At 38.9% G+C, this 18,527-nt stretch overlaps 1 protein-coding gene across 1 annotated transcript in view; it reads left to right on the forward strand.

The window, feature by feature from the left end:
- Positions 1-15,856, forward strand: part of RFX4 (regulatory factor X4) — a 56,673-nt gene extending 40,817 nt beyond the window's left edge. Inside the window, exons 12-17 of the mRNA XM_032222001.1 lie at positions 277-394; positions 3,380-3,499; positions 5,817-5,978; positions 9,968-10,130; positions 10,757-10,895; positions 15,584-15,856. Of these exons, the coding sequence (XP_032077892.1) occupies positions 277-394; positions 3,380-3,499; positions 5,817-5,978; positions 9,968-10,130; positions 10,757-10,895; positions 15,584-15,856 (975 nt within the window). The remainder of the gene's footprint in view (positions 1-276; positions 395-3,379; positions 3,500-5,816; positions 5,979-9,967; positions 10,131-10,756; positions 10,896-15,583) is intronic.
- Positions 15,857-18,527: the final 2,671 nt, after the last annotated feature.

Consider the following 18,527-nt stretch of genomic DNA (forward strand, 5'->3'; position numbering starts at 1 on the left):
CCTTATACTGTTGTGCCAAATGCAACATTCCATACTAATATTAAGGCCAGTACCAATCAGATTTGACATATTTTGGCCAACAATTGCAATTTTAACTAAATAGGTTCATGCTATTCTCTATTAACAAAGATCTCTAATCTAGAGACCACCTTGCAAGCCAACATATTACAGCCTGTATTTCTCTAACAAGAATGTAGCATATGCAAAATATTGACATGCACTTTGGATGATACCTTATAAGCACATTTTGGATCACTTGTTTCTTTTTATTGACAGGTAGCTGCAAAAAGACCAGGTTACCTGAAGAAAGTGGCCCCGCAGTTCCTCTTGATGTGGTCCTGTTTTGGCACAAGAGTAATTCGGGATATGACTTTGCATAGTGCCCCTAGCTTCGGTACTTTTTTCTTCCTGAGATTTCAAGAAGAGCAATTTTGTACCATAGTATTAAAAAAAAAAAAAAGTGAAGAAGTTCCATATCTTTCTATATGTACAAAGTTGGGAAGTGGCTGTTTTCAAGGAGCAAATGAGCTCAAGTGGAGTTGAAGGCAATAATAATGGTGATGATCATTTTGGAGAAGGAAAACATTCTGTTTTTTTTCCCTACGACCCTCATCCTTTATCTAAATCATCACTTTCTATCACAATAGAAAGTGATGATTTAGATAAAGAGTTAGGTAAATGTTCCCGATTCTAGGGGGCAGTGTTCATCTCCATTTCAAAGCCAAAGAGCCAGCACTGTCTAAAGATGTCTCCATGGTCATGTGGCTGGCATGACTCAACGCCGAAGGCGCACAGAACACTGTTAGCTTCCCACCAAAGGTGGTTTCTATTTTTCTACTTGCATTTTTTACGTGCTTTTGAACTGCGAGGTTGGCAGAAACTGGGACAAGTAATGGGAGCACACTTATTATGTGGCACTAGGGATTCGAATCATCAAACTACCAACCTTTCTAATCGACAAGCTCAGCATCTAAGCCAGAGGTGGGTCCAATTTGGCCGAACCAGTAGTGGAATTCAGGCCTAGGTCTCAGAACGGGCAATGACCCAGGCCTGCCACGCCTCTTAACTGGTTTCATCACTGTCGCTGAGTCACTGCCATTTTGGATTTTAGTGACTGCACATGTGCAGTTCACTGTAAATTGTTCTGTGCATGTGCAAAGAACAACTTACATTGAAAAGTGTATGTGCGTGCAGCGTGCGTCAGGCGCCTGACACGTGCAGGTTGAAAACTGGTAGTAAAACTGGCAGCAACCCACCCCTGATCTGAGCCACCGCATCCCAGATAAAGGGTTAGGGTTGTAGAAAAAAGCCTGAATGTTTTTCTTCTCAAAAATGATCATCCTCATTATTGGCATAATATAAAAAGATAATAGTTGAAATTAACAATGAGAGGAGTTTGATGGTAGAATTGCCTATCCAGACAATCTCCCCTTTATTGGGTATTTTCAGTTAGAGGTTAGACAGCCATCTGTCAAGGATCCTTTAATCCCATAGGACAAAATGTGAAGTCATTTTTGATGTTGGCATGGAGGGAAGTGGAAAACAGTATCAGAATACACTTTTTCACATTATAAAAAATTGTTAACTCTAATGTAGGCATCAGAGCTATTTTTGCATCTTAATATTGAATTTCTCCCTACATATTATATAGTTATTTGATAAGAGATCCCTATGAATGTGTTAGGAGAAGTTAGAGAGAAACAAAAGAAAAATCCAAGGTAGGCTTGACTGAAAGGCAATCATACTAGAATATTGTCCTCAAGCATGTCCAGGTTTTGACTGAGTTTAAGTCAGATCGGCTGGAGGTTTTTTTGCATTTGCTTCAAATCTTTGGGAACTGATATATAACAGAAGGTCTAGATTATCAAATTATCAAATGAGATTGAAAAATACAGCCATTAACTCTGGCTGAAATTGATAATTATTATAAAGGTCATTCTAGACACAGCAATTTTCTAGTCCCCCAGGGAAGGGTGCTCTATTTTTTTTTATCTTCCATAATCTGGTGCCTTGCATTTCTGATAATTTTCAACTGCAGATTAGAAAAGCCGAATCCAGTCTATCTGGATGCAGGCCTTTATCATGAGTACCATCGGAGTTAAAAACCAAGTGTCATCCATCCTCCATCCTGCATGTAGAGCCAGTATGCCATACTGCTGACAGAACCTGTGTGATTTCATAGCTAAGGGGTTGTAGGAACACCATGAAGATACATCAGCTGTAAAAACTCCCTGAATGACTTTGGGCCAGTCCCTCCCTCCAAAGTCATTCTTGTACCGAAAAACAGAACTGCTGTCTTCATCACCCTGAGCTCTTGGATGGATGGTAGGATAGTTGTCTAACAAAAGAATAAAATAAAATTTGGAAGCTGCGCCAGTTTACCAGCTGATTCTGCCAGTTTACCAGTTTGAGGACACATGCATTCATTTTCTTCAGGTTATGTTGCTATTAATTTGTTTGTTTTATATTTTGCGTCTTAAAGGTGCCATTATTCTAAACTGAGCACTCAGTTGTCAGATTCAGCAGGGTGTAATAAATAAATGTGTTTTGTCCACTAGAAGGCAATTGAGGAGAAGCTGGGGAAGAATAGTTAAAAGATCACACTGCCCAGTGATAGAGCTGAACCAAAAGCACCAAAGTGAGATGACACAAAGCAGATTGACCTTATCATATTTATTATGAAGCAAGTTCCTTGATTGCCCTAGATTTGCAGTTAATTCATTGGTGTGCCCAGTATGTTTGACAACCACAATGGTTCTTTTTTATAACATTTCCTTTTATTGCTAACCACCAGTTTGGTGTAGTGATTAAAGCATGAGGCCAGGAATCAACAACTCTTGATTCTAGTATTACTCTAACCAGATAGATCAACTTGGCCCTGTCAGTTCTTTTAGCCCTTGAAATATTGAGCACTTTCAAAAAAGGCTGCCAAGAAATAGCAATAGCACTTAGACTTATATACCACTTTACAGTGCTTTACACCCCTCTCTAAGTGGTTTACAGAGTCAGCAAATTGCCCCCAACTATCTGGGTCCTCATTTTACCACCTTGGAAAGATGGAAGGCTGAGACAACCATGAGAACAGCTGCCAGAAGTCAAAACTGACTCAAAGGAACAGCATTTTTGTCTATAAACAACTGATTGGCAGGAGGGCAGGAGCAGTGCAACTTCACACCCATGGACAGCCTCTTTGGGTCTTTGGTAGCACCTCTCATATTGCCTGCAACCAGAGCTGTTCATCCCACTGCCTCCCTTGGGTACCATAGCTTTTTTCTTTCCCCTGGGGCTCACAATTAAGTGAGTAATAGCAGGACTGTAAATGCCAATGAGTTTCATGCAAATGGCATTCACTTTTTTCCTCACATTATTTTGTCACCAGGATCTTTTCACCTTATTCACCTGATGTTTGATGACTATGTGTTGTACTTGTTAGAATCACTCCACTGCCAGGAGAGAGCCAATGAACTGATGAGGGCGATGAAAGGTGGCACTGGAATAGGTAAGGTTACATCAAGGTCTGGAAGTGACATCAATCCGCCCCAAATGGTCCTATGTTTATCTGTGTTTGTTATTGTTAGAATAGTTGAAAAAATGTGGCAACGGAACATCTACTTTTGTGTGTGGTACAAATGACAAAAATTGATTAGGCCTGACTATGCTCACACATTATAATAAGTCATAATGAAATTTAACTGGTGTTGACTTAATACAATTCCCCATTATTTGTATTTCTGTACTCTGGGTTATGGGTTAACGCTCAATAGTTACAAAGATGCTTTGCAGATAAAAAGAACTACTACATCTTTGTTAGAGACCGGGGAGCTGGTCTAGAAGCACCAGTGAACATTATGGGCTAGATCAGGGGTGTCAAACTGGTAGCCCGTGATTTGGAGGCATCGCCCACAGGCCACGCCCACTCCAGCTCCACAAATGGGGGAAATGTCACAAAATGTCACATGATGGCAATCTGATGTCATGTGTTTGACACCCGTGGGCTAGATGAAAGTTTTATAAATCAAAAGACTATACTATATGAGCTTTCCAGGAGTGGGTTACAGCTTCTTCTACTGCTAGTTCACTCAAGGATGCGCTTCACGCTACGTGCACATATGCAGAAGTAAAAAATTGCATCTATGCATGTGCAGAAACAAAAAAACAAAATGGCAGTGCCTATGGCACCGCCGATAAAACTGGTTTGGACGCCTGTCCAGCTGAGTTACTACCTGTTCAGCCAAACAGGGGCGAACCGAGTTGAACCAGTAGGAACCCACCTCTAGAGCTTTCCCTTTATCTTGTCTAAATCAGGGCAAAGGTAACCCTTGAGTTTGCAGGCTTGAAACCTTAGAAACTATTAAACTTATTTCATAGAAAGTTCAGAAAACTTTGATTTCCAAGTAGAAGAGTGTGTCAACTTCCCTATGTAATCTCTGAAGAGCAGAGAACTCCTGTTTCGCATCTGCAGCCTTGTTTCAGGTCTGGATTAACCATTCAGCAAAATAAGGATGTGTTTAGGGCACCAAGGGAGAGAGGGTTATCACAGGGATTTTCCCTTCCCTAACTATCATCTTCAATTCTTTTACTGCCACACTTGATATTCAATAATTTTTATATTTGCATAATGCCTTTTGCGAAAGGCATTATAGGCTAATAAGCTGATGCATCATACAGAAGGGGGAGACTTATCAAGAGTGGCCACCAAACTTTCCCAAAGACTGCTTTATACAAAGTTCTCTCTCCCACTTTAGCAAAATAGCAACAAGTCCTTCCCTGAAGATCAGAAAGGCACATTAAAATCGCAGCTGCTTCCAAATTACTCTCAAAAGTAGCTGCTATTGTGCAGTAGCATTCCCAGAACATCTCAGTTCCCACCAGTTGTCTCCCATTTGATGCATTGCAATTGTGTTACATTTAAATTCCTGTTATATCCAGATAGTTTGGGCAGTTAACTTCAGCTGTCTGAACCTAGACTTCCCATTCTAGATGTTCTCAATGCACATGTACTGGTTCCACTATATTATTTACACTAAGCACTCCGGAAAATTAATTTAATTCATTTGATTTAGGTTTATTTATTTTATGTATATCATCAGTAATTAATATTCATTTTTAGCAATTTTATTTGTTTGTTGATTTATTTATTTATGTTTTGTCCTACCTTTAGTATTTTTACAAATAACTCAAGACAGCAAACATCACTAATACTCCTTCCTCCTCCTTTTTCCCCTACCCCTCAACAGCAGCCCTGTGCGGTGGGTTGGGCTGAGAGAAAGACTGGCCCACCAGAAAAGCTTCACTTAAGGCAGGGGTGTCAAACTCAAGACCCGAGGGCCTGATCCGTCCCATGGGGTGCTTCAATCTGGCCCAGGGGGCCACCCTGGAAACAGCGAAGGATCGTCCTAGAGTGTCTCTGCCAGCGAAAACAGAGCTTAGGTGTCTGTGACGGCCTCCTGCAATCCTCTGCCAGGGAAAAAGAGTTCAGGAGGGCTGCGTGAGCACTCAGGCCACCACAGGCGCCCCCGACACGAGTGAAGTCAAGCTGGCCACGTCCGCTCCGGCCTCCTGAGGTTAAACACAACTGTGATGCGGCCTTCAATAAAATTGACTTTGACATCCCTGTCTTAAGGCATGACAGATGTTTGTACTAAAGTGCCTTGAGATAAAGTAAAGTTTGTTTTAAGAGCTTGCCATATTCATTTATAATTTTATTGAAGAGGTGGTTGCATCCTGTGGGAGGGGAATAATGAATAGGGGGGAAAAGAATGCTGGGATATAATTCTCATGTTTATATTTTCTACTCCTTTTTCTCCTGGCTGCAGCTGAAGTACGAGAAGAGATCATAGTGGCAGAACCTGTCCCATCGAGTCCCTCCCCTGTTGCTTTCTCTCCAGCGAAATCTGCCACCTCAGTGGATGTTCCATCCGTTCCCTCTCCTATAACCAGTCAGTCCCCAGAGTATGCTGGCTTAGCAACCACCACAGGTTGGTAAGGCTAAGAAGAAGTGCTTGTTTGTAGACTTTTGAAAGGATAATGTTGACCTAAAACTGTGAGGAAGAAGGGAGGAAGAAATTTTCATTTCACCCCAATTTTATACAGGATGAAAATAGAATTTTTTAAGACTATGCAATCATCAGTAGCATCGGTGAATTATTAGGCGTAGGGCTGCAAAGTTCATTTTTATTTTAAAGGCCATAACAAATCCTTTGAATAAAACTGGAGGAAGATTAGGGATGGGATATACTGATCGAGTTATTAATGAAATTTAGATTCTACCCAATTCTAAGCAACTCTGTGTGGCTTACATTGTCTATGGAGAGTCTCAGTCATCCAGGTCACAGATGTCCCCAAGGTGTTTTTTCAGGGGCAACTGGACTTTCTGGGTAGGGAAAGAAACATCTTCAAAGAAAAAAAAAACCCAGAAAGTCCACTTGCCTCTTGAAACACCTTTGGGACACTGAATCTATCCAATCTTTCCAAATGGGCAAAAACCATGGGAGACAGCACTGTCCCTCAAATAACCAGACCCTACACTGGGAAGGGCTTCATAGGTCATAGGTCATAACCACCCTAAATTGCACTCAGAAGCTAACTGGCAACCAGTGCTGCTCTCAGAATAGTGTTGTTACATAAACACACCAAGGCATGCCCAAAGCATGCTATACTGCTACATTCTGTATGAGCTACATCATCTGAATGGTCTTCAAGGATAGTCCCATGCAAAGCACAGTATTGTGATCTATCTGTGAGGGAATTAGGTATGAGTGATCATTTAGACAGCCTCCTGATCAAGAAATGAGCACAGCTGGCAAGGGCTGTCTTGTCTTATATATATAGTTTCTTTGACATGTTCCTCCTCTAGCTTATGTTCCAACAAAAATCTATACAACACTTTGATCAATCTGTTTTCTGTCTGTATCAAAAGTTTATCTAATGTTGTGTAATCTTTGGCAATACCTTCCTTCTTCCTATCCTGTGCAAACCTTGATTGTATCTGTAAATAGGACCACCACTCTACCTGTACCCCTTGTGATGCCAATTCTAATCTAGTTTTAATCTCCCCCTGTCTGTTCAATAACTCTTTATATGTAACTATATTTTCCATATTAATTAAATTTGGGTGTATGTATGCTTCCATCGTAGATAGCCAAATGGTTGTTTTGGTATAATAGTTGTGTATAATTTTGTTCCATATTAATAACAGGGACTGTCTGATGTAATGTCTATTGAAATATTTGTGTGCAGATCCTTTTTCATGCCATCCTGCTTGGAGGTCATGGCCTTCCAATTTGAGTAATCTTTTATTTTTCAACATTGTCCATTCGTTTAACCATGTTAGGGTGGCCGCAGTATAATAAAGTTCCCAATCTGGTACGCCAAATCCTATTTTTCCTTAATGTCTTGCATAGCTTAGAATTTTATTCTTGGTTTTCTTTCCTGCCAAATAAATTTCGAAACCAATTGATTCAAATCCTTAAAAAAACCATTTTCTAATTTAATGGGAATATTCTGAAATAGGAAAAGAAATTTTGGTAATACATTCATTTTTATGACTGCGATCCTACCCATCAGGGACAATTGTAGGTTTTTCCACTTTTCTAAATCTTTTTTATTTTTATTGATCAAATTAGTATAGTTGTATTCTTTGATGGACAACACCTTGCAGATAAATGTATACCTAGATATTTGACTTTTTTGACAGTTTGGATACCCAATTTCTTTGTTAACCCCTCTTTCAATTTGGATGTCATATTTTTAACCAGCATTTTAGTCTTTGTCATATTTATTTTTAAACCCGCTACTTTCCCATACTCTGTCAATTCCTCAATGAGTTTCATACCAGACTTTATAGGATCTTCTAACACGAAAACTAGATCGTCCACAAAAGCTTGTAGCTTAAATTGTTCCTTTTTGATTTCTAGTCCCTTTATCTGTTCCTCTTTACGTACATTCCTAGCTATAACTTCTAAGGTTAATATAAACCGCAACAGGGATAGAGAACAACCTTGTCTTGTACCTTTCTGAATTGCTATACTTTGTGTTAATTCACCATTAATTATTACCTTGGCTTTTTGATTTGTATATATTGCTGTAATCATGTTTATAAATTTATCCCCAAATTCCATGTGTTCTAATTGTTGATGCAAAAATTCCCAGTTCACATTATCAAATGCCTTTTGGGCATCGAGAAAAAATAGTGCAAACTGTTTTTCATTATGCACTTCATAATATTCGAGAATGTTCAGCATAATTCTCATATTGTTTTTAATTTGTCTTCTGGGGAGGAATCCATTTTGATCTGTGTGGATGAACATTGTAAGGATTTTTTTCAACCATTCTGCTAATATCAGAGCAAAAATCTTGTAATCTGCATTTAGCAATGAGATTGGACTGTAATTTTGTATAAACATCTGATCTGTGTCCACCTTAGGTAATAATACAATGTTAGGCTCTGTCCATGATAACGGTATCTTTGCCTCTTTCAACACAGCCTTATAAACTTCCAACAGCGTTGGAACAAGCATAACCTGGAATTCTTTATATATTTCTGCTGGCAGTCCATCCGGCCCTGTAGCTTTATTATTCTTTTGTCCTTGTATGTTCTCAATTATCTCTGATACTTTCTTCATTGAGCATATCTTTTATTTCCTCTGGTATCTTTCGCAGATCTGACTTTTCCAGATCTTGTAGTATTCCTTCCTTTGTATAGTTTTGGTTTTCTCTATATAATTGTTCATAGAACTCTTGGGTAATCCTTTTCTTTTCCTCTAGTTGATAGACAATGGCTGTCTTGTTTAAAGTGGCCACATATTCTTTGAGTTATTGAGGTAAGATGACCCCCAAGATTGTGCACCAATCATCTAGGACTAAAGAGCAAAAATCCTAGAGAGACAAAAATCCATAGCCACTCAGGCTAGGATTGAGTGTGAGTTTGTTCCTCCCCATTCAGATTCACACAGCCTCACATGGATGAACACACCCCTGACATCCCAGCTTTGAATTTTTGTAGCCCAAGTACCATAACCCAACTCTTAAAGAATATACTGGTGTTTTTGCATCAACTCATAATTACCTAATATCTGTACACTTGCAAACGATAGGAAAACTGGACTTGCACATGAAGAGAAAGATTTGTGATGTTAATAAATGCAAGTGGCCCAATCTGCTTTTTGTACAGTGCTTCTCTTCCATTCAGTTTTTGCAGAAGAATTATTCCAAGAATCTTAAAAGAAAACCAGATGTATTTCTGAGATAAGCACAGAAAAAAGACATTTGGAATGGAAAGAAATAACATGGAAACAAATTCCCATCACTGGTATTCTGTTGTTCTAGCCCTATCCCCATCCTTGGTCATTTTGGTTAGTCTTTTCTACAGATTTTCCAGTCTACAATATTCTTTTTATTCATTATTTATTAAATGTATTGGCTGCCCATCTTACCTCAGGGTAAGATGCAATTTATGAGTTGCAGCAATCAAAATTTCCTTCTCTTTGGTAATGAAAATGGCCTTAGCGAGTAAGTAAATACCACTTGCAAATGCCTACAATAAAGTCCTGATTACCACTTTTACTAAAGGAAAAGGTTTGGAAAGACTGTTTGGAATGAGTATACTAATTAATTATATATTAATGTGAGGAAGGTAAATACTTCTAGCCTTTGCCATTTTTCAACTCCTGTGCTACCAGGCCTATTCAGTCATCTTCTGGGAACAATTTGCAAATGTAAACCACCCTGGAATCTGATAGGAGACAAAGCTAACTATTACAATTATATTTGTAATCATGTCTTCCTCAATCTGACCCCAGTTGCGCTCCTAAAACTGAATCGTTTAAAGCAGGAGTATCCAACCCTGAAAATTTAAGACCTCCTCCTCCTCCTGGAATCTACAAAATCTACAGAGCATCCTGCATTTGATTTTAGTGGAGATTATAAAGTGATATTGAAGCTAACTAACCCTTTCTGCTTTACGTAGGGGCCATGCAGTCCTATACATGGTCTCTCACGTATACTGTAACTACAGCTGCTGGATCACCTGCTGAAAACTCTCAACCGCTGCCTTGCATGAGAAGTCCTCACGTCCCTCATTCATCTGTGACACATAGGATACCTGTTTATCACCACAGAGAAGAGCATGGGTAGGTTAATACTTTTTTTTTTGTGCAGAGGAAAGGGTAATCATTAGCATACAACACCCATCCTTAGCGTTGCCCCTTTGAATTATTGTTTTATTTATATCCCATCATGGGAGCTATGTGGCACCGTGGTTAGAGTGCAGTACTGCAGGCTACTTCTGCTGACTGCTGAGATGGCAGTTCAAATCTTAACCCAGCTCAAGGTTGACTCAGCCTTCCATCCTTTCAAGGTGGGTAAAATGAGGACCCAAATTGTTGGGGGCAATATGCTGACTCTGTAAACTGCTTAGAGAGGGTTATAAAGCACTATAAAGTGGTATATAAATCCAAGTGCTATTGATATCATTACTATTTTTTTCAAACAGTTCAAGGTGGCATCTCCAACACCCCTTCCCCCTCCTATTTTCCACAAAACAAACCTGTAAAGGTGGGTTGGGATGAGAGAGTGTGACTGGCCTAAGGTCATCCAGCTGGCTTTCATGGTTAAAGTGGGACCTGAACTCACAATACCTGACTTTGTAGCCTGATGCCTTAGCCACTAAACCAAACTAACTTTTCCAATTAGCCTCAGTTTGGGGAAGGGATTATTGTATGAAACACACTTCCAAGATTCTTCTATGTTTTTCCAGGTACACGGGAAGTTACAACTATGGTACTTACGGAAACCAGCACTCCCACCCAATGCAGAGCCAATATCCATCTTTACCACATGACAGCACTATTTCTGCACCCCTCCATTACTCAGCTTATCACAGAAACTCTTCACAGGTCAGTGTCAATCCCTCCCCCATCAATTTCCTAGCTCATTACATTAAATCAGTGACCCCCCCAACCTTTTGGGCATCAGGGACCTGTTCCATGGAGAGAAGTTTTTCTGCAGACTGGATGGGGCTTGGTTTTGTGTGTTGCCTGCATCCCGTGAATGGGGTTTTACTTGTTTGCAGGGCTCAGTTTCTGGCATGCCATTGAACAAAGCCAATCCATTGAGAGCCCTGAGTGTTGGGACACCTGGGTTAAATAAAACATCCATCATGGCAGCCACAAGAAGTTATTTTTTAAAAAAAACCAGGGTGGTAGCTGCGGCCACAAGATCAAACTCTGCCCCTTTTCACATGTGCCCACTCAGTGTTTGATTATTCATTTGCTTTTAAGTTTGTTAGTTGATAAGAAAATTGACAAAGTTCTGACAACTGCAGGCTATATTCTTATAATATTTATGAACAGTAAACAATTAACCTTCAGAGACTTTCAGAGGCCTCCAGGTTTGGTGTGCCTATTTTATTTTCCACAGTGGTTTACTGCTTTTGAGCAGAATAAAATAATTGTGAACAAAACAAGATTTTTTTTTCTTTAAATGGAGCATGGATGGGAAAACTCTTAGGTTCAGAGCACTTGCATCCTTCACCTTGTTGAGTTATTTGTATCCCATCAAGGGTGGTATTCACTTACTTTCCCTACCAGTTCACAAATGTGTGCATGAACCCCTAATTTGCGGACTGGATCCATCTGGGGTAGTGCAACCACATCCAGAATTAAAGATGGCAAAGTCCCGGATCTCGGGGGCTCCATACACCTAGGCTCCCATAGCCTCCAGGCACTGAGAGAGGGTAGTAACAGGACAGTAGAGGACTGTATCCTGAACTAGAGCAGGATTTTGTAATCCCACTTTTATTATTATTATATACTTTATTCATTAAACATGAAACTCAGTCAACTGAACCTTCAAAAATGCATCACAAATACCATTGACTGGTGGTAATGGTTGATACGGGTGGCTGCCAGCATCTTAGGTATCAACCAAGTACCTTCTTAAGTTGTACGATGCTCTGAGTAGTGCAGTTATTTGCAGTTTTGCTGGTGTTATTGCAGGAAGCTGCAATTTCCTGATGTGTTTTATAAAATTCTTGGACATGGTACCAAGTGCTCCGATGACAATGGGTATCATTGTTTTTATCATCATCATTATCATCATCATTTCTTTTATTCATTATGCATGAAACTCAGTCAAGTTAACATTTAAAGATTGGTCACAAATACCATTGATATAATTGACTGGTTCACAAATACAATTGACTTGTATTTATTATTGTTGTTGTTATTGTTGTTATTATTGCAGCAAATATATCTAATATTCCTTTCTCTGGCTATTTTCTCCACAACAATTCTGTGAGGTGAATTGGGCTGAAAGTAAATGACCCAAAGTCATCCAGTCAGTTTTCATGCCTGGCAGGACTAGAACTCACAATCTTCTGCTTTCTAGCCTGCTGCCTTAACCACTAGACCAATATGGCTGCCTTCTGAATTCACCAATAAATTTGGTTTCAGTCTGAATTTCAATAATCCTATGATATTGTACATTAAGTGAAAGATGGAGAAGCATTTGACATGGAAAACAAGGATTGTAATATTATATATAAAACATCATTTTTTAAAAAAAAATCTGTATTTTGTCTTGATTTTACAACATACATTCCATACCCAATGGGCATTTTTAAAAGACCAGCGACATATATTACAACTCTGTAAGGCTAAATATTTGAAAGCAATATTTCGCTTTATATCAGATTCTCTAAAACGTGAAAACAACTCTTATCATGTTAAGGGTTGCATTCATAAGGAAAATATTTTTGCTTTGAAGAGAGACACCTTAAATTCTGCATAATCAACCAGTAAGCTGAAGGATAAGAAGAAAGAAATTATTCTTCAGCCTGATCTTCAAGAACCCAATCTTGGTTGGGCGGGAGGAGAACTTAAAATAGCATTTTCTAAAACAATAACAGGAAAGAACTAGAGCTCATTTCAAATTTGGGGGAGAAAGGGCCTTAACAACCATCAGCTTAAAGTCACCCCAACTTAAAGGGGCCAGTGTTTCTTGTCAAGGTTCAACAGCATGGGGAAGGCAAGTGAGTTGACCCAGAAAATGGTAATTTCCTGTCAAGAGCTCTCCAACAAACATCGCCTTTATACTACGCAAAGATCAGTAGGCCCCAGTGTTTTGAGATCAGCATGCTTAAGCACCCTTCATTAAACCGGATGCGGAGTGTGAAAGGTGATTGAGGCTTCTTGGGCAGGCATCCGCACAGATGGTGAAGCCTTGGACACTCCAACAAGGCTGAATAGATGCTTCACTGGTGGAGTTAATAGGCAGGCAGGGTCCAAGGCGGATTTTAAAAATATTGTTTCTCAATAGTCTCTTCACTGGAAGTGGGGAAAAAAAGTCCCTGACTCATTTGCAATTAGCTGACCTACCCGTACAAATCTTTCCATGCTGGAGTTTCAGCCATCACAGATTTTATTGTAAAAAATACTACATATTTGCAATGGCATATTATTTTCCAGCAATTATTCTTTCTTATATTCATGACATATTCATAAATGCAGCTGCATCAATGGGGAGTGGGGGAGGGGAATGACCGGGCTGGCTATACAGAGAAACAACTCACTGTGTCCCTGTTCCCCTTGTTTTTACAGTTGTTTATTAGCCCTTTCTTTTTGTCTGGCCTTGCTTGCCTCAGAATGTTAATAAAATGGGGAATGATGGATCATTGTATCCATGGCCATGTTTAAGGAGACTCTTTTCTTGTCTGTCAATCTGCACTGCCAATGAGAAGACAGAGTTTTATCCGACCAAGTTTCAGTAATGGCAACTACATCGTATCTGCCTTCATGTACTAATAATTCAAGTTCACCCTGTTTGCTCCCTAAATTTTGAGGGTTTATAGGCATTTCAGTCCTTTATGTGTCTTTGGTACGTTCCTTATATCTCCTACTTTGTAACCGGGATTTCCATCCTTTCCATCTCTCTCTATTTCATTGTGTTTTTATTTTTTTATTTCTTCTTTCTTTTTAGTGCCTACTTCCTTATGTGATTGATTATCTAGTGGTTTTAGTTGGCATTAGGTTCTAAAAGTCATTAAGATTGGCCAGTCTCACCCTTCAATTTTAATTTAAAGCTCTTTTGATAAGATGAGCCAGTCATTTTCCAAATATATTATTTCCAGTTCTTGTGAGGTGCAGTCTGTCCCTTGCCAGTAGCCTTTCACGTAGGTCAGAGGTGTGAAACTGGATTTCTTTGCGGGCCAGATCAGCATGGTAGTTCTCCAAGGCCCGGGGGGGTGGAGACAAGCAGGAGGGGAGAAGATAGGAAAGATACCTCCAGTACTTTGCGGCCAGATATCAAAGGATCGGCCTGAGGTGCCTCTGCTGGCCAAAACGGGCCACCGTTTTCGGTCTCCATGGCCGCCTGCAGTACTTTGACGGCCAAAAGGGTGTCTCCGCGGAGCCTGTTTTTTGCCGGCAGAGTCCTGCAGGAGGCCATGGAGACTGAAAACTGTGGCCCATTTTGGCCAGCAGAGGCACCTCAGGCCGATCCTTTGATATTTTAAGGCTGGCCTCTCGGACCAGAATTAAGCCCCAGGTAATGCAGACCATGGTCTAGGAAGCCATGGTCTTGCCCCAGTATTATGCATTGTGTCATGCCTCAATGAACGATACAAGAAGTTATTTATATACATTAAAGACTTTTATATACATTAAAAGCCAAATCTAAAGAAAAAACAGAAAAGAAAAAAAGGGGGCTGAAATATGAGTTTTGTCCTTCTCGTCAACAAACACAACCCTACAATCCTCCCTCCTATATGTCATGCAAATTCCTTCAAGCCCTCACTTTGTCTATAACTTTTTTAATCCTCAACCTGTGAATTATAATATCATTTTTTCTTCTTTCAGCAAAAAAAATAAATCCATGTAAGGTTTCCTTCTAGAAAAGACTCATCAAATATTAACATGTGTGATTGAAAATGTTTTCTTTTTAAACTAGGCCTTTCTCTGTTTCCAAATAAAGAATATGGTTTTTAAGTGAGGAGATATAGGTTTCAGGTAGGCCTGAAATCTGGAGCAAAAAGGCTTTGGAGTAAAGATGGAAACTGTGAATGAAAAAACGTCTTTCACATCAACGCTTATTCCCACATAGTAGAATTTACATCTTCCTCCAATTTGCTTGATTTTTCACCTTAACTTTAGTTACAAGATCAGGAACTTTTCACTTAGGAATTCATTAAAACATTCAGTGTTTAATGTGTGCCTAAATGTTTGCATACAATTGTACAATATGTGATAGTTTGTGATACAATGAGAGGAATGTTTATTTTATATTTATTTATTTATTATTTTATTATATTTATATTAATTGTAATAGCAAACCTTTATTATTTATCTTGTGCTTGCTGATTTGATGGAGAAGGGATAGATTTATTGTGTCCTGGGTTAAAAAATCCTAGGCCAACTTTGTTTTCCCAGATGTTTATAATTCTATATTTCCCACCATAAAAAGTTAAGGAGACAGCTCTGTCAGAATTTGCATTTTTTTTCGGGGTGGAGGGGGGGGTGGAGGGACAGAGGAATCTGAACTGTAATTGCATGACAAATGTTTTGACAATATACTTTTGTGTCTTTAGTACCCTTTCAATAGCCCGTCTTCACGGATGGAGCCATGCTTGATGAGCAGCACCCCAAGATTGCATCCATCTCCAGTTACACCTCGCTGGCCGGAGGTGCCCTCAGCAAACCCTTGCTATACAAGTCCACCAATGCATTCCACAAGATATGGAAATTCCAATGACATGTACACCCCGTTAACCACACGGAGAAATTCTGAATATGAGCACATGCAACACTTTCCTGGCTTTGCCTACATCAATGGGGAAGCAACCACAGGATGGGCAAAATAAACGCGACTGGTAATAATATCAATCCTACATATTTAATTTAAAAAAAAACACAGACAAAATGGTCTATGCCTGTTAGTAGAGTAACAGAAGTCTTATGTGAACATTGGTAATGACTATGAAGATGGGAAATCTCCTGGGCACGTGACTATAAGCATGGCATGCTCTACTGCTCTAGGCCAGTGCAATGGTTCCTCCAAGCAAGCAAGGTTTTAGTGCTGCTATTAGCATTATGTAGGCCAAGGTGTGTCTTTCATTGTGTGTCTTTCTCCACATGATAAAATCTGCCCTAATATATGTCATTTCAATTATCACTGAATGTTCTCCATCTGCTTTGCTTGTTCATAAACCTACAATTGCAGTAGAAGTTATCTGCATCAGACAGGCCTATGTTCCTCAGCACACCATGGAAGCATAATGGATTTTAAACTCATCCAGTCTGGTCATCAAAAAAAAAAGTCTTGATTTAATAATCTACATCACACTAAGCTACCATAAACAGAATCCTCTAATTTTCCTGTCTTGAGTCCATTTTTTTTGTGTGTTAAAATTGTGTGGAGTTAGCTTCTTGAAACCCTCCTTCAAATGCAGCTATTAATACAGTTTAAAAATGTCTAGTCCCTCAAGATAGATAGGGGAGATCTTACAGTAAGGAGGACATGCTTTCTTTTTCAGCGCATGGCTTAGCATTTTTACCATTATCAACCTACACAATTTAACAGCTAGAAGTGTTGACTGAGAAGCACCCAGTTTTCCTATGGGCCAGAAATAAGCCCAGGGTTAAAACCAGATTGCTTCTGGGGTTTTTTTTTCTGTTTAAAAAAAATAGATAAGATTTTAAAGTGTATTACAAGCAGGCAAAAGGAGGATATCAATGCTTCCCCCCTAAGTAAATATTCATTTCCCATTTCATATGCTTGTTCCACATGCTTATTTTAGCTTCTTGGTGGAAGGTAGGCAGTCCAAATTTAAAAAAGCAGATTGAGAGGGAGGGTAATCAAGAGAAAATGGAAGATAACTCCTTCCTTTTCTGTACTGCTCTTCATAGTTTCTCCTGCAGCATCGATGTGTCACATGGCAGACAAGTAATGACTTCATGCAACGCAACATGTAATGCAGTGATCACAATACTGGCTTATATATCTGGGATTTGTAAAGATATTTGACATGCAGTGTTTGATTAGCATCCATATTTTCTCACTGAAACGTTGTAAATGATCTTTAAGGAAAACACATTGGAATGAGCAAATTTTTACTAAAGGAAAATGAAATAAGTTTTTTGTCTCTTTTTAAAAACCTCCACTTGCTTTTTTCCAGAGTTGTTACTGTTGCCCTGAGTTTCTAATGATATTTGAGGCTTTTTAAAGCAGCACATTACGGTAGTTGTGTTTAGGTGGATTTCACTTGTACCTTTATATCGTGGTGCACTTTCCCATTGATCAAATAAGTGTCACCTTAAAGAAAAGATGTGTAATATTGAATGATCACTGCCTTAAATTACTGTGTTTTGTACTATGTTATCAGTATTTATATCACTCTATTGTTATTAAACATAATGCATCCTTAATTACAAGGGGTGCTGCCCCATTTCTATAGAACATTACTGTATGTGTGAAAGAAAAGAAGTGTATTGTAAAGACCAGGTAGGAAAAAACATCTGCTTCTACTGGATGTATAACATCAGCCTTAGTAAAATCCTTCCTTCCATAACTTCACATTGCTTTCAATCTGACCCTGGATGGAAAACACATCTTTAGGTCTTCTTTCTCGCTGAAGTTGCTGGTAAACCAATATGGTGATCTAGAGAAATGGTATACTAACTGGGAAATTCTGGGAGTTGAAGTCCATACATGTTAGGAGTTGCCAAGGTTGAGAAACACTGATCTAAAGGATAGCTAGAAGTTGGATAGTCCATTGGGGTGTGTGGAAGAGCCCTAAATATTATCTATCAAAGTCTTGATATTGGACATTAGGACTATGGAAATTAGCACAAACACATCCAAGAAGAGGGTTATTTGGACTCCTATAGGACAACTGCTATGATAAGAACCTTATGAGAGCAAAAAGAAAGCAATTGCTATGTATGAGACTTATCATAAAAGATGACAACCAATTTATAACGCCTGGTCCTGGGCTCCTTTGCTAAGACAATTCCTTACATTTATACACATTTCAAAGTTGTGCCTTTTTAAACCTATTCTGTGTTATGTAAAGTAAGGGGAAATTGTAATTTTGAGTCTTATTTTTCATTGGTATTTTTGGTCAAATTCATAGTTCTTTGTGAATTTTTTTGTAGAAGAACTATTAACATAGGGTGTTATACTTCTGTATTATATAAAAAGCACCTAGTAATTATGGTGGACTTATTACCCTATGGGTAAGATATTACAAGAAAATCTGGCATCAGGCGTTTTAATAATTGTTTTGTAAATAAAATATTTGATAGCACTCAACTGTGGTGATAACTGTTTATGGTTTAAATGGAATTGTGTTATTTGTACAGTTATCCAATATATATGTATGTATATATATATATATAAAGACTTTTCACACCTAAATAAAAATGGAACCAATATTATCTTAATTAACTTGAAATATTTTAAGATCTAGACAAGGAACCAAGAATGGTGGTTTACATATATTACACTTCTAAATGTGTCAGAAAGATTATCTA

The sequence above is a fragment of the Thamnophis elegans genome, chromosome 7 (assembly GCF_009769535.1).
Source record: "Thamnophis elegans isolate rThaEle1 chromosome 7, rThaEle1.pri, whole genome shotgun sequence".
NCBI classification, from domain to species: Eukaryota; Metazoa; Chordata; class Lepidosauria; order Squamata; family Colubridae; genus Thamnophis; species Thamnophis elegans.